General features: G+C 39.3%; 1 protein-coding gene across 1 annotated transcript in view; it reads right to left on the reverse strand.

Moving 5' to 3' along the window:
- Positions 1-17,377, reverse strand: part of Prdm5 (PR/SET domain 5) — a 154,651-nt gene that overhangs the window by 35,926 nt on the left and 101,348 nt on the right. Inside the window, exons 11-12 of the mRNA XM_051152244.1 lie at positions 16,337-16,497; positions 13,760-13,853 (exon numbers count right to left, since the gene is read on the reverse strand). Of these exons, the coding sequence (XP_051008201.1) occupies positions 13,760-13,853; positions 16,337-16,497 (255 nt within the window). The remainder of the gene's footprint in view (positions 1-13,759; positions 13,854-16,336; positions 16,498-17,377) is intronic.

Raw genomic sequence — 17,377 nt, forward strand, 5'->3', positions numbered from 1 at the left:
TTCTTTCTGGCTGTCAAATTCAGACATATTCATCAAAATGTCTCATAAAAAAGGGATGGGTTAGAAATGTGTACATATCTTAAGACAAGTCAAAAGTAAGTGGGAATATGGATATACACTAAGCTGTGCCTTCAGAGTCACACCTCACCATAAGGCTCAGCTATGACTGGACTTTATGAGCATAGTCGCATAAATCATATTCAGGCAGACACAATGCAACAAAACATTCCCCACTTAACTAAATTCTTTGCTTCTTTAAATTACGTTCTGACAATAGGTGGGATTAGAAGCTACTGTGTTTTCCTTGCACACGTCAAGGAATAAACAGGAGCATGATGGTAATCATAAAAGGTTAATTTAAAACATGGCACAAAGTGATTATATATCATGAAACTAATTTATTAATTTTATAGGTTTCTTTCTTTTTAACATACACCATGTTCAAGTTTATATGTTCGGCTTTAGGAAACAAACTATAAATAGATATAAAATATGTCAAGAACATCTAATGAAGAAATATGCTCAGGGAAGAAATCAGCAGGCAAGGAAGCAGGCAGGTGACAATCTCCAGTCAAAGCAACCGAAAGGTAAAGTCAGGAACTGGGTGGCGCTGCTCTCCCATTATCTGAACACGCCTTTCTGACAATGCCTCGTTTTAGAATTAGAAGTATGTGAGCCTCCTGGAATTGAAATAAGAGTCCCTAAATTCTCACTGCTGGCACAAGCGACCTGGAAACATTGGAATATTTGTTTGGGAGCGTTGGAAGAGACTTTCAAAGGCATCAGGTGGAATGAAATGTAGCCACGTGGGGCACCTTGTCCTGATCCAGGCTGACCCTGAAGTCACCCCGAACCCATCACAGCTTAAAAGCACATTGATAACAAATAGCTACTACTAAAAGCACTAAGGACATTGACTCTCTTTTGCAGTGGTATTGTTCTATGTACTATAATCTTAAGGTTTTTTAGAACTCAAGGAATAGCCAAGTATAAAAACAATAATGCACTAGGATGGTGACAAAATCGTAAGAAACTTGAGAAGGAAAGTAGCATGTATCTTAGTGATGAAAAGGTCCTAAAGCAAGGGAATCACCGAGTAGCCACCATTTATTAAATCACTTGCTCAACAGTCAACATCTTGATCCAACTCTTTTCCGAAGATCTAGGTTCACATAACACAAAATTGGTAAAGCAAAAATATTTCAAGCTACTTCAATCATTATATTACTCCATGGATATAATACAGCATATTAGGGTAAAAATATATATATACATTTATATATGCATATATTATATATGTTTGTACATAGAGAGAGTAGAAATATATAAATATATAGAGAGAGCTAATGGTCAGTTGATAAAATCATGGTCATGTCAATTACTATTCTATTTTTTTCACAAGAATATACATCCTAGTTTTAATAGATAGATATTAATCTATAGATAAATAAGGTAAAATAGTTAGATGAGGTCTTCAAAAGCCTCAGAGACCTACAGAATATGGCATTTAAAGATGCTTTTAATATTTTAAAGATTCTTTGACAACAAGACAGGTTAACTCCTGGCAACACCCAGCCTGCCTCAAAGAGGTATAAATATATAAATATCAAAGAACCTCTTTATGGAGATGGCTTCAAATGTCCAGCCACTGGGGAAATGCCTTCATTTCTGCCACAATCAGAATTCTACCTAAAAATGGGCAAGCTCAGAAGCAGGCATAGTTGATGGCCAAACTCTGTCAAGACAGAGTAAGCAATAGTTCCTCAATAGTTCCTGCCTCACAAATATGTCTGTCAGTTATATTGGGCCAGAAAGGCGAAGATGATGCCCCAATGTTATAGAGAGTTTTGGGTGACTGTCCAGGCAGCAAACTATCTCTGTTTTTTTTTTTTTTTTTTCAATTTGTGAAGCTGCTAACCTGCACTTCTGGTTTATTCAGGTAATTAAATTTTATTCCTTCTCAAGCCTCTGATGAGGTTAAAGACCAGATAGGTTAGTCTTTTTAATTAAGCTTAGTTGTTTAGGGGATAGGACGTTTTTAGATCTAGATAGATGCTTTAAGTTGATAGAGATGAGAAATAATAGATATTGATTTACATGCATAATTTTAGATTCAACAAGATAGGAAAGATGTTTTCTGGAAGGTTGACAAATACAATTAGCCAAAACACCATGAATTTAACATTTATATAATTCCTGATTGTTTTGTGGTTCTTCTTACTGTATGTAGTGTATTTTATGTGTAATAATATAAACAAATATGAAAAAAGAGTTCTAGGATAGCCTGAGCTGCATCAATGAGACTGTACCTCAATACATGTGAAATACACATAATAAAACAAAAATAATAGTAAGTGAAAAAATTACTCCATGGGTTTAACTCAAGAAGTCAATCTGACTTTTCTATTAGGAGGCTGAAAATAAGATTTTGTTCAGGCTACTAAATGCATTGAGTGAATAGATTTAGTAATGATGAACATAATTAACCACAAATATTATAATGTAGACAGAATGATTACAACAATAAGTTATATTATTACATTTTATCTTAGTTTTTGTAAGTCTATAACTATTGTGCTTTCTAATGCCTTTAATAAACAAAAAGGAAAGCTTAATACATGATGTATATATATATAAGTTTTAAAAGATTTTTGAATAAGGTAAGATTAGGTCATTTCCAGAAGTGCATTTTAATGATTTCAAATTCTTTATTTGGTCACTTAGTATTGCTAAAAGAAAAAAAAAAATCTGTGCTACATTTTATAATGCTCATAAGTACTTAAAAAAATGAAATGTAATATGGATGAATTAATAAATAATAATAAAAATAAATAAGTTAAAAAAAGAAAATGAAAAGTGAGGACACAAAAAAACATCCAACCTAAAGTGGTAAAGTCTGAGTCACGTGTTTTCAAAAAGCCCAGTTAAAATAAAGTTGAAATAAGTAAGTGAAGTAATGAGTAAGTATTCTTGAGCCACACAGTTTTACCTTTTGCTTGGATTTTGAAAAGAAAAATAATTTTTTGAGATGGCAGTACTTTCTATATGAAAAATATAACCTTTCAAGGTTAGGGAAAGTTCTGGGGGAAAATACTGCTGGGATGGTTCCACATTGGTGAGTTTGGAACTTGTGTGCTACATCACAGCTCTACAAGAAGATTACATTTGTCTCTCACAAGTATCAATGTACGACATCATGTTACTTTTGAAGACTAAAGAAATGATAATGGTTATAAAACATACAATGAATCTTTCTTAATGAGTGTTAAAGCTTATACATACACACATACATGTATGCATGCATGTATACACACACACACACACACACACACACACACACACACACACAACATTTTAGAAGCACTGCCCAATCACTCTTTTAACTCTGCCACTTAATCCATTAGATTTAGGGAATATCTAATAAATTAGAAACACAGAGCTGAGAGGTGAAATACTACACTGACAAGTGGGAGCTGCCAGAGTTCATTCTTGACCCTTTGTTGTGAACTGAAAAATGTTTTTATCCTTCAGCCAAAGGAGCCAAGAATCCCCACTGACCTTGCTGAGGCCCAGCTTGTTAATCTTAGAATGCCCCCATTAATCAAATCTGCTAGAATGCTGGATCTCACAAGTCAAAGGATACAGTGAAGTCCTGTGATGTTTACTCCTTGGGTGCTTACAAAGACACTGTAATAAAGTGAGCAGTGACATATTAAAGTCAACTAAGACCTTCAGCACTTTTTCTTAAAATGATTTATTTATTTTTTTATTTCATGTGCACTGGTGTTTTGCCTGCATATGTGTCTGTGTGAGGGTGTGAGCCGCCATGTGGGTGCTGGGAATTGAACCTAGGCCCTCTGAAAGAGCAACCCGTGCTGTTAACCACTGAACCATCTCTCCAGCCTCCAAGAACCTGTGCCACAAGAATCAAGTCCAATAGATCTTTGTCAAAAGAAACAAAACAAAAACTCCCTGCACTTTCTTCCTTAAAAGACGTGTTCTGTTTTAAAGAATCTTCTGGACGCTGAATCCTTCTGTTAAGGAAGCAAGCAGGATCCGTTCTAACACAGGGAGAAGAAAGATCGCTGTACTCACTGCCTTTCCACTCTGAAGTAGTAATGGTAAAGAGGTGAAACAAACCATCAAAGTCACCGCCTTACAAAAACCAACAGCAGCATTAAAAGGAGGTAGGAAATGGAAGACAAAAAAGAAGAGAAGGAGGAAAAGAGTTTAAAGTAAGGTTAATTATTAGGTAGGAAGGAGACATGACTGTGTCCATACAGTGCTTTGGGTCAAGCATCAATGTAAATGACCCCATCACTGTGATTGGCCTAAAAAAAAAAAAAAAAAAAAAAAAAAAAAAAAGCAAGATGCCTTAATGCAGTCCTGGTGTGAGTGCTGCAGAAGTCCGGGACGGCTTCACAGCAGCAGAGAGCTGCACAGCGAGCGGCAAAATCAAACATGATGTCGGCAACTTCAATGAAATACCGGCATGCTAGTGATGCTACCTAATGATGTGAAAGTAGACAAAGCTCTGGGACAGTCTTGCTCCAACACCGGCCTAAGATACTGCTAGTTTTCAGGATCTCAGAATGAAGAAAGAAAGAAAATGTCACTGTTTTTCTTTCCTTGGATGAGGGGATGAAACGGGAGCCATGCCCATGCCATTATAGCTCTTGCTAAACATTCTCTGGCTTGTTCAATTCATTTGTTCTGATCTAAACTCCTCTCCAAGCTGACTGATTCAAGCTGGCGTCTCTTGGCTTCTGACTGAATTTCTCTGCCTGTCCTCAAACTAATTCTAGCAGTATGTTTTTAATGTTCTGATTCCTTCTCATTGTCTGGCTTGTTTTGTCTTCACTTGTGTCTAGTTTGCTCTCTCTTCAATCTATCTCTGTAAAGTCAGCCCCATAATCAACTCTCTGTAAACAAACAAACAAATAAACAAACAACCACAAAACCCTCTCCCCCCCCCCCCCCTTGCTCTGCACTGCTCTTAAGTAGGCTGTCTTTGCTTTTCTCTTCTCGTCAAAATTAGGCGTATACTATCCCTGACTTATTCTGGCAAATATTTCTCTGGTTTGTCATTTTTTTCTGCCCCTTGGCAGGGAGCCCATGTGGGCACACAGAGGAAGAGGAAGCAGGCTATCCAGATGAGACACAGTAGGCTGTGGTCAGATGGTAGTGGAGGAGCACCCCGTGTCCCCATATCAGTGCTCTAGGGGAGGGGAATAGGGCAGAAGAGGGAGGGTGGGTACAGGAAGATATAAGCAAGGGGATAACAATCAGGATGTAGTAAGAATAAATTATAAGAAAGACAGATAAAGAAAGAAAGAAAGAAAGAAAGAAAGAAAGAAAGAAAGAAAGAAATCACATTCAAACATGGCTGCTTCCTTCTGTAAACTAACTTTACTTCATTGTTTAGGATTAAATGTGTGTACCAAGGACATGTCAGTGTTCCAGGCAGATCACATTGGAATCTAGGGTGTGTCTGTATTTGAGCCTGATCACATAGATCTAGAAAGCCTTTGGACAAGATCCCTTGCCAGAGCACCCATGACGCTGGATTAAAACTCCTCTACAGACCATACCTGTGGTGGTACATACCTGTAACCCCAAACGTGGGGAGGCAAAAGTATCTCTGTGAGTCCGAAGCTAGCTTGGTCTACAAAGCAAGTTCAGAACAGCCAAGGCTACATAGAGAAATGCTGTCTTGAAAAAATAAAACGAAACAAAACAAACTCCTCTACAGAAGATGGAGGGAGGGATGATGAAAGTGCACCTTACATGAATGCTGGAATATTGCAGATTCTCCATCTAGCTGAGTCTCTGTAAATACTACTAACTTACTTGGTGGCAATTCATAACACTATATTACAAACAAATGCCACTGCATCACTCCCCCTGTATCTCCTTTTATAGCCTATGGCACATTTTAACTTAATAAATGCGATTATGTGGACTTTAGAAATCAGGGTCTTGGGGTCAGTGGTTAAGAGGACTTACTACACAATCAGGAGTAGAGTTCACTTCCCAGCAGCTGAATCCTGAGCAGACATCGCATGACTCCTGGAACTCCAGCTCTGAGATTCTGAAACCCTCTGACCTCTGTGAATGCCAGACTTGTATATTTACCCACACATGTGCATACATTCAGATACAAACACACACACACACACACACACACACACACACACACACACACACACACATACACACACATGCATACACACACATATATAAGTCTTTAACAATTATAGTCTTTAAATTTTTTTAAATAAATATAGATAAAAACACTATTAATGAAAGGAGGTGTCTTTTCAAAAAATATAATTTGAATTTTTTAAAAGTTTTACTAGTTCATTGCAATTATATATAACAAAACTATTGTAAATTGTAAAGTGGGATAGTAATCACTAATATATTCAGTTATAGTCTATATAAAAATAATAATATATATAGTATTATATAATTTGAGTAATAAAATTCCAATGCAGGACATGAAAAAATGTAAAAATGAAGTCAATCTCTGACTGGGCCCACGTCAATAAAGAATTACTTAGAAAAACAAGGTTGAATAAATCCTTCTCAGTGGATGAGGCCATTTACTGCCTTTGAACATGTGAAAGACAAGTTTAAGTTTCAGGTGCTTCTAATTTGTTCATTACTGTCTTATATCACTTTTAATTATATATGTTTGAGTAACCATTTTAAACAGAATATATCAAGAAAGAGAGGAAAACAATGGCTGAAGCAAATAAAATCCAACTATAACAGAACACTCCTTTAATTCTAAGCTGATTACAGGTATTTACAAAAATAAATAAATAAATAAAAGCCCTTCCTAAGACACTGATTTATTACCACATTCAAATAAGAGTGTGCACACAAGCAGAATGTCCAACACAGCCGCTATCTATTAACACAGAGAATTAACTCTAGGCACGTAATTAACCCCCTGGCCCAAAGCTTTAAAAGAACCAAAAGAAACTCCTACAATCTCTTTTATAATTTATGAACTAGTGGAATTTATGTCACAGTCTGTGGGTTCCCTTGCTGAATGAGCCTCAGCTTTCACTGACCCTGAGAAGCTATAAACCCACTGCAGAATGTGCTCTGCCATTCCAGCTGGCCCGCAGAGCGCCATCTCCGTGGTCCCCTCATCAGATACTGGATGTTAAGCTGCAGAGCTGCCTACCAAGCACAAACCTAAATGTTCACCTTCCCTAACAGTGAGTTCGTCCCCTCAGTCACTCCAGGCCAGCACCCATGTGACAGCAAACCCAGCTGTAGCCTGTGCAGTGTCATCTATACATTCACTGACAGTGTATGGATAGATAAGGGAGTTAGGAAGGGAGGGGCCAAGAAGTGCACCCTTAAGTGAGCCTGACCTCCTGTGACTAAAGGCCTGCAGAAACACAACACAAAGCACTTCCTCATCACACTGCTCAGTCACGTTACCCTACACAGCAACCTTCACATGCACCCACATCTGTTCTCTAAAAATCCACACCTCAGTGCAGATACATATCTAGAGGGACAGCAGTTTGTCAAAGAGCACACAGACAAGCAATACAGTTCACTCTGACGTCTCTGACCCAACTCGATGACTCATACTCTGGGTATACGCCAGATATTAAATAATACTGTATTAGAAATGATTTTGAGGTGGGAAAGGATTTTCATACATGGGGTTGTTTGGCCACAGGTGACAGACTGCAGACCTGCACATTTCCAGTCAAGATTACTATTCTCAACCAATGGATATGCTAGGAAGAAAATACCAGTGAATAGCAATGTATGCTAAGTTCAAGAACAACAGTAAAAGTTGAGTGCAGGCCAAGGAATAAGAAATAAAACGGCCAGCATTTTGCCATATCACAAACAGGTACAGTCTTTGTTTAGTTCTTAGATAACGACGGGAACTTGTAACACCACAAAGCACTGCACTGTGCTGGGCCCTCCCTCCAGCGGAGCCTGCTGGCAGTCGAAACACTTCCCTTTGGAAACCTGTAAAGGCAGATGTTAGGACATGTCTACATGTTAGGGTTGTAACCACCCAAGTATAAGAGTGAATGACTTTAAAGGTAGATACAATGACTTTAAAGGTAGATATAATGTTTAATAAAAAGAACAATTTCCAAATTTTCAAAACAAAACAGAACAAAAGACAAAGTTTCATCATTTTGTACCCTGGTTCCACAGAACGGTGGCAGTGGGAACGTGGAGAAGACAGAGGAGAAAGATCACAAAGGAAGAAAAGAGCTGACTGGTCAGCTAAGGTAGAAATACTGAATGAATGATTCTATTGAACCTAACTGTTGAGTATCGCCGTTTTATGGTGGGAGTTGGGTGGGAAGCTCTGGCAATGCATCTGACACTGGTCTCAGAAAGCCGCTGGGTGGGGGACTTGAAAGCTGAGCTTGTAGCTTTTGTCATGGAGTGTTTTTCTTATATAAAGCAAAGGGACTGATGACAAAGAGTGGGTATTAAAAACAGCTATTTGGAGCATACTTCTTTAGTATTTGAGTAAAGAAGGGAGGTAGGAAGGGCAATGTAGTCAGTGTGGCAGTTTTTCTTACAAATATCAGGAGAGAAAAGACAAGCAAAAGGTACCTCTGAGTGGGCAAGTGGAAGAGCTCAGCAATATGGCATTAACAAATGTGGAGACGTGCGGGACTCACAAAGACGCTTCCTGAACGACCAACGTATCCTGTTACAGAACCCCTCATGGGTGAAAGGTTCATCAAAAACACAGCACAGACTGATGGATTTTAAAGTGATAAAACAGGAAAAGGTCAGAGATAATTTTAGGTTGCACGTGACAGCAATCCTTTGCTAAAAGTCTGCTTCTTGATTTTTAGTCTAGTAGCAAAAAAAAAAATACCTCAAATTATTTTTTTAAGACTATTAAAACACTCTGTAGGATTGCTGCACATTCTGCAACTCCAACTACATATTATAGGATGAATGAAGAAACAGATATGAAAATCTAGCTGTCTCCTCAGAAACCAGACAGTCAAGTCGAACAATGTCTTCATTCCCACTAATAGCTTGTGACTAGAAAACACAGTTATTTTCTATAAAAGCATTTTAACCTGGAATAGACTTCCTATGTAATTTTCAACAAAATAAATATTTTTACGTTTTCCAAAAAGATACCTTGCTTAAATTGTAAATGTGGACAACAGCTGTGGAGAGAAACCAGTGCTCCCTAGGGCCCTCCACAATTGTCAAGCATGAGCTGTTGAGGCAGCAGTGTGTGCACTGCTCAGCCAAGCACCATGCCCATGGAACTGTGTCAGTGCCCACTGTGACCAGTCACCATCTCACTTGGAGTTTTTCACTGACCATCCAATAAACAGCATGGAATTCTTTTCAGCTGGCACCCTAGAGGGCAGCCAGAAATTGCAAAATAACATTAAAAAGAGGTGAATGAAATCATATGATGTCACAGAGGAAAATGAAAATAAAGACAGAGAAAAATAATTTAGCAAATCCTCTAACAGTAGGAGCTCTGCTGCTCTTCTGACAGAGCACAGAGTTCCCAGAAAGCCATGTCCTCAGTGGGCCTGGCATTAGCTCTTGGGAGTAAGTGAATGCTCAGCTTTTGAGGATGAGATAAAATCCAGCTGATTCATCACACACGGAAGAGAAACCCATGCAGCCAACCAGCCACCAGGAGACATCCTCAGCCACTCTGCAGGAGGCTATTCCTGAACAGACCTGTCATTCAAATGCCACAAAAGAGGGTTGGGGGGGGGGGGGGGGGTTGAACTCTGAAAGGAGTCTGAATTTAAACAAAAAAATATGGTGATAAAAATATGCTTGCACAAACAAGAAGTTACACAATTGTTTGTACACACACACACACACACTGTACTCTTTTTTTTTTTTTTTTGGTTCTTTCGAGACAGGGTTTCTCTGTGTAGCCTTGGCTGTCCTGGACTCACTTTGTAGACCAGGTTGGCCTCGAACTCACAGCGATCTGCCCACCTCTGCCTCCCGAGTGCTGAGATTAAAGGCGTGCGCCACCACGCCCGGCCACTGTACTCCTTTTCCTTCCCCTGGATGTGCATAAAAACCTGTCTATTACATAAATATATACACGGGCTCATCAAGGCTTCGTTTGGTCCAGAGTCAGATATATGGTAAACTATATCCAATGCAAAATGATTAGAATTTTAAAATATTCTTTATATTACACATATTACATATATGCCTAATATGAAGTATTTTTAGACAACAGGACAAACATGACATATTTGATATTTGACCACATAAAATTCTTGAATTTCATAGAGATAATACTTAAAATCTTCAGAGCAATGTATAATGTGTGTAATTTATACTTGCCTAGTGTTTGTTCTTCCTGCAAGCAAAGTCAGATGAATGCACACAAAGTTCACAAGGATGGAGTCGTTAGGAATATTCAACTTCTGTTGATTGGGTCTAGCTGTTCTGTGCCAGAATCTATGGTTTAATGTTTTCTGACCTCTCTAAGTCTCATGAGCCCAAGCTCGACTCAGTCACACAAGCATGTCATAGGGGTTATTCAGTAGATTACTCGGACATGCAGACAAAACTCACCTATAAGTCTCCTGCTTTCCTTCCACCTACAAATAGCAGACGTGCAAACTATAATAACTTTCTCAGTGTAGCAAAGCAATGTCTACCAAGTACGCCTGGCACAGAGAAGACAGCTATTTTCACTGCTGCCATTACCAGACCCAACTCCACAACGCTGCAGTTACACAGTAGGGAGAGATGGCCAAGGACATCTGTGCTACCCAACTAGAGGGCTGCTCCCTGGTCATCATGGCTTGCTGTCAGAGGGCAGTCAGCACGGCACAGGCAGCTGCAAGCACTGTGCAGTGTGGCACTGCTCCTCGAATGGCTTTTTTCCTTTGGCTTCTCTGCTCTTTTGGCCACATTCTATTTCTCTGACCTCCTGTTCAGTATCCTAAAAGCCTTGCTCTCTCTAGGTAACTTCTCAGACAAACATTATAATGTACTGGGCATCCACAGTGCTTGGTTTGTTGCTGGTTTACATATTTATATGAGTGATTATCCTGAGATCCTAAAATGAAGCCATGTCTTTTAGCTTTGTCCACAAAGTTTTCAAACTATGCTCTAATGCATGCTTGTTCCATGCATCCCTAACGCCACGGTGTCCACTCTTTGGTCTACTGAACCTAGTAAGTCTTCATCCACAAAACAGTTTCTACTCTAGTCACTGTGCTGCATGTGGGAAATGAGATTTTCTTTTTTTTTTTTTTTTTTTTTTTAGCATGCAACTTGAATTCTTTATTTGAATTCTGGGAAATCCAACTATCAGAACAGCTACAGCCAACTCAGTGGCACAACCTTACATTGGAGTTTTCTATTTTTTTTATTTTTATTTTTTTTATTTATTTTTTATTTTTTTATTTTTTATTTTTTTATTAATTTATTCTTGTTACATCTCAATGTTTATCCCATCCCTTGTATCCTCCCATTCCTCCCCCCCCCATTTTCCCATTATTCCCCTCCCCTATGACTGTTCTTGAGGGGGATTACGTCCCCCTATATATTCTCATAGGGTATCAAGTCTCTTCTTGGCTACTTGCTGTCCTTCCTCTGAGTGCCACCAGGTCTCCCCCTCCAGGGGACATGGTCAAATGTGAGGCACCAGAGTACGTGAGAAAGTCGTATCATACTCTCCACTCAACTGTGGAGAATATTCTGACCATTGGCTAGATCTGGGAAGGGGTTTAAAGTTTACCTCCTGTATTGTCCTTGGCTGGTGCCTTAGTTTGAGCGGGACCCCTGGGCCCAAATCTGCCTATCATATTGTTCTACTTGTAGATTTCTAGGACCCTCTGGATCCTTTATTTTGCTGTTCTCCCATGCGTCTCTCATTTAGAGTCCCAATAGGATGCCTTCCCCTCTGTCCCAGTTTCCTGGTAAGTGAAGGCTTTCGTGGGACATGCCCCTTGGGCTAGTATGCAGATATAAGTGAGTATATACCATTTGAGTCTTTCTGCTTCTGGGTTAACTCACTCATTATGATCATTTCTAGCTCAATCCATTTATCCACAAATTTCGGGAATTCCTTGTTTTTAATAGCTGAGTAGTATTCCATAGTGTATATGTACCACAGTTTCTTTATCCACTCTTCTACTGAGGGACACTTAGGCTGTTTCCATGTTCTGGCTATTATGAATAAGGCTGCTATGAACATGGTTGAGCAAATTTTCTTGTTGTGTGCTGGAGCATCTTCTGGGTATATTCCAAGGAGTGGAATAGCTGGGTCTTGAGGAAGCCCTATTCCCATTTTTCTGAGATAGCACCAGATAGATTTCCAAAGTGAGTCTAGGACAGCCAAGGCTACACAGAGAAGCCCCATCTCAAAAAAACAAAAAACAAAATCAAAACAAAATGAAAGATCACAGGCGGTTCACTGTGAGTCTGAGGCCAGCCTGGTCTACAAAGCAAGTCCAGAATAGCCAAGGCTACACAGAGAGACCTTGTCTTGAAAAACCAAAGAAACCTCACCTTGCACAAAACTCAAATCCAAGTGGATTAAAGACCTCAACATAAAACCAGAGACACTAAGCCACTTAGAGGAAAAAGTGGGAAAGAGCCTGGAACATATTGGCACAGGAGACAACTTCCTGAACAGAACACCAACGGCCCAGGCCTTAATGTCAACCATTAATAAATGGGACCTCATGAGGCTGAGAAGCTTCTGTAAGGCAGGAGACACTGTTAAGAGAACAAAGCGACAGCCTACAGACTGGGAAAAAATCTTCACCAACCCTACATCTGACAAAGGTCTAATATCCAAAATATATAAAGAACTCAAGAAATTAAACACCACCAAACCGAATAACCCAATTGAGAAATGGGGCTTGGAACTAAACAGAGAATTCTCAACAGAGGAGTATCAAATGGCTGAGAAACACTTAAAGAAATGCTCAACCTCCTTAGTCATCAGGGAAATGCAAATCAAAACAACTCTGAGATTCCATCTTACACCCATCAGAATGGCTAAGATCAAAAATTCAAGCGACACCACATGCTGGCGAGGATGTGGGGAGATTTTCTTTAAGTCACACATGGCTTTGAGCAGAAAGCTTCAGCTACAAAATTCAATTAAATGCATCCTGCTTAGTGGGAAGATAATTCACGCAAGTGTAAAATCATTTAGGAAGCAGAAAGAGTGTAAAACTCACTTTGTCTTCCCAATAGATAAATTGAAGTCAAGTTTCTTTAAAGAGTATTTAGATATTCCCCATTTTCCAGTGGCCACCTTCTCTTTCACTGAAGAAATTGCAGAGGCAAAGTAGTAGAGAGTCTCGGAGCCTTAAGACCCAACAGATATCACAGTATCCTCATACCACACTGACTCAAACTACAGAATTTGAGCAGAATGACAGGCATTTTTTATTTTAAAAAAGGTGACCTTGGTGTAAGCTACAGGATGGATGAAGAGAAGGCCTCTGTCTCCTATGGAAAGTAAGGCTGTCACTCCTTACTCTGTCCAACAGAACCATGTATAGCACCCTTACATTTCACCTCAAACCTAAAAAGTATTACATTTGAGTATTTTGTTTAATTTTGGAGAAAATTCAACTACTGAAATGCTTCTCAAGTAAAGAACCGGCTTTGATGATCCCCTAAGAAGGCTAACTAGGATTGGGGACTCTTTGGACAGTAGGACATCTCTGTCCTAACTCTGACTTCCAGTATTTCAGCCCCAGGTCATTCTCCATACCTGTGTGGCTCCGGATGTGAACTCTCAGGGTCCCACTGCTGGCGAATTTCTGGCCACAATATGGGCAGACTTTCTCCTTTTCTCCTGTGTGTGTCTAAATAGGAATGAAAATGGCTGATGATAAATACAAAGACTTTGGTAAAGATGATTAAGTACCTCTGACAATAGTAAATCTGTATTTTCCAGGATTACGTTTCATTAAAATGATTTAATGTCACAATGAGACTTTAAACAATTTATCATGGATAATCCTATGGGTTCAAAGATCCCTTAGAAGCATGCATTAGTGTTAATTTGAAAATAATTCTGCAGTTTACTGCTTAAGCCTTTATGGAGCCCTTGTCTAACTAAACGTGATTAAGTTATACAAAACCAGTGAGTGGAGCAAAACCACACAATCAAAATGGGGCCAGAGTTGCCCGTGACTGTTGCCAAGAGACATTTCCTTTGAACCATTTTCCAAATTCTTTGTACATATTTCACTCTGAAGGGCAGAATTAATCTCAAGAAAGTCATCTGTTACCTATGCTATGCTTTTCTGGACAGGTTTTACTACAAAACAGAAAGCATATGCATCTAGCTTGGCCGTGAAAACTAGCAGGTGTTAAGTGAGCAGTCGATCGGAAAGAGACTTTCTACCCTCCACATACTAACTATATAGGCACAAAACAATCATACCTGCAGAGGAGAAAGAACACTAGCAAAACACAGTTTACAGAAGCCAGTGATTAGGGCTGGGAATACAAGCCAGTGCTAGGATGCTTGCCTACCATGCAGGAGACTCTGAGTTTAATCCCCACCAAATATATAAACCAACTAATGAAAATTACAAAACAAAACTGCTGACAGCTCCGGAAGGAGGCGTAGGCCTCAGAAACTCAACAGGAGACTAATTTTTTTCCACCGCCATTAAAAAAAAAAATCCATCACTCCAGTAAGTGAGGAGTCAGAGCAATCTGAAGCAACTGGGGTTTTTCAAAGAGAAAGAAAAGCTGGGGGCTGCTGACTGTTGCAGAGATCAGGAGGAAGCAGTTTCTTCAGGTGTCTGTCTGTTTGGGTTTTTCTAATATTGCTTTGAGACTATGTTCCAGAAGTAGCCTGAAAATTAGTAAAAGCAAGTAGTGTCAGATAATAGTTGACTATGGCTATACAGCTAGTTGCTTTAAGAGTTATCTAAGAACTCAGTTAATCTTGCAGAGGAAGGGGAGGGAAGATTGTAGGATCTAGAAGAGCCAAGGAAACCACAAGAAAACCCACAGAATCAACAAACTTGAACTCTGTGGCTCACAGAGACTGAACCAACAACCGTGGAGCCTGAATGGTCTGACCTAGGCCCTCTGCATATGTTATAACTGTGTAACTTGGTGTCATTGAGGGACTTTTAACAGAACAAACAGGGCTGTTTCTGACACTTTTGCCTGCTTTGGGGACCCCTGTCCTCCTCTTAGGCTGCCTAATCCAGCCTTAATATGAGGGGAGGTACCTAGTCATAATGCAACTTAATACACCATTTTGGTTGCTATCTCTAGGAGGCCTGCCCTTTCCTGAAGGGAAACAAAGGAGGAGTGGATGAGGGATGAAGAGGTGGCAGGAGGGGAAGGACTGGGAGGAGAGGAAGGAGAGAAAACTGCGATTTGGATGTGATATATGAGAGAATAAATTAATAATAAGAAAAGAAGTCATCTAGGGGATTAGTGATAAAGATCTCAATGGATGTGTGTAATGGCATTTCCAGACTATCTGTTCATGGAGCCTTTGACACAATTCAGGGATGAATTAAAATCTAATGGCCTTAGTAGTAGTGGGGAAAGGTAGGAGTAGTGAGGAAAGGTAGGAAAAACCTAAGGTGTGTCCTTAGGAACATCTTCTGCCCTGGCTCTTCCTGTATTTTCCTGCACTGTTTCCTCTCTACAGTGTTTTATCTCCCACTTGCTCTCACCAACAACTTTGGAATCTTTAACCGTCTGTCATAAAATAGTTTTATCATTTTAGATATATTCAAAATGCACTTATTATAAGGGTGTATAGTTCTTTATGAAATACAAAAGTAAATCCTCAGTTTGCTTGTTCTATTGATCTATTACCATAATACAAAAAAGACAATCTCAAAATCACAAATGAAACCATTTCATGTGAACTACACCAGTATTTTTCAAAGCCCAGTTCTACAGCAGGGAATGCCCTGTGCCCTGGACTTCCTGTCAACACTTGAATTAGTTCTATAAAAGCGACCTGCTTGAGGAGCTAGTCATATTTTCACAAGAAAACATCTGTATTAAGTGAAAATGGTTGAAAGTCAGTGGAGCCTTACTGACTATTTTCCAAGCCTACCTATCAGTAAAGCTAAGTGTTACACAAAATATACATATAACTTCGAGGTTTCATCTCATGGGAAAAATGTCTATTCTAAAAGACAAAGAAAACAGGTATTTTTGGGGGATAGTTAGTATAATCATATATTTCTCACTGTCAGCAAGCATGTCATAAGTTATATAAAACTGTGACACAACAGTCAGTATATATGCCCATGATCCATACCCTTACAATGCAGTCAGCCTTGATGAAGCCCCCACTTGCCTTCTTGTGACTCCTGAGCACAGAAGGGGTAACAAAGGCCTTATTGCACAGCTCACATCGGTACTTCTTGTGTCTTTCATGGACCACCTGCACATGAACATTTAACGTGTCCTTCCTTTTAAACGTGGCGTCACAATGATGACACTTGAACGTCCTCTCACCTTAGAATACAAGTCAACAGTCAAGCCACACGCACAGGATTTCAAATTTAATATAAACATATATTTTAAAAATTAATTAAAAAGAAACAAATAAAATAACACAACAACCAAGAACTGCAAAAAAATCAGAATTTCCTAGTACTGGTGTGCTACTTCTGTTAGATTTTCTGTCTAATTTCATCAGAACTTTCCAACACTAACACTTACAAGCTAGCCAGAGACCTACCTTTTGATTTTCAGTGTAATTTCTAAAATAAGCAGATGGATTGTTGGCATGTTAGCCCACAGGAAAGATATGTGTGAAACAAGACCTAGTACTTTGTTCTCTGTGCTTTAGCCAGTCTGGTTTTCCTACCTTTAACTTGCTGTGTTCACTGTGAGTCTGCACCTTACATGATGACTTAGCCCCTAAATTCTGGAGGTTGACTCTTTTGGCCTGATGCCACCACTGTAGCTTCAGAAAGCCTCTTCTAATGTTGCTCACCACCATTATTTTTTTGTTTATGTTTTTCAAGACAGGGTTTTCTGTGTAGCCTTGGCTGTCCTGGACTTTGTAGACCAGGCTGGCTATGAACTCACGGCGATCTGCTTGCCTCTGTCTCCTGAGTTTTAGCTACAGAGCACACAGCACAGCCTCACAAGCCATTACAATCTTTCCTCTAAAGCAAAGCTGCTGAGAACCATGAAGGTGACATTGGAAGTATCAATCAGGTTATTGATGTTACATATCTCTTGCTGTTGTGCAAAATAGAATTATACCAAATTCAGCCACATACATCTGAACAGGATGAATGAGGTTCGCTTGTAGAAATGCCTATTTGAAATTCATCCCTGTCTTAAGCTATCTGATATAATAATTCCTGCGGTGGGGCAAAAAATT

This window comes from Acomys russatus, chromosome 10 (genome assembly GCF_903995435.1).
Source record: "Acomys russatus chromosome 10, mAcoRus1.1, whole genome shotgun sequence".
Taxonomy (NCBI): Eukaryota; Metazoa; Chordata; class Mammalia; order Rodentia; family Muridae; genus Acomys; species Acomys russatus.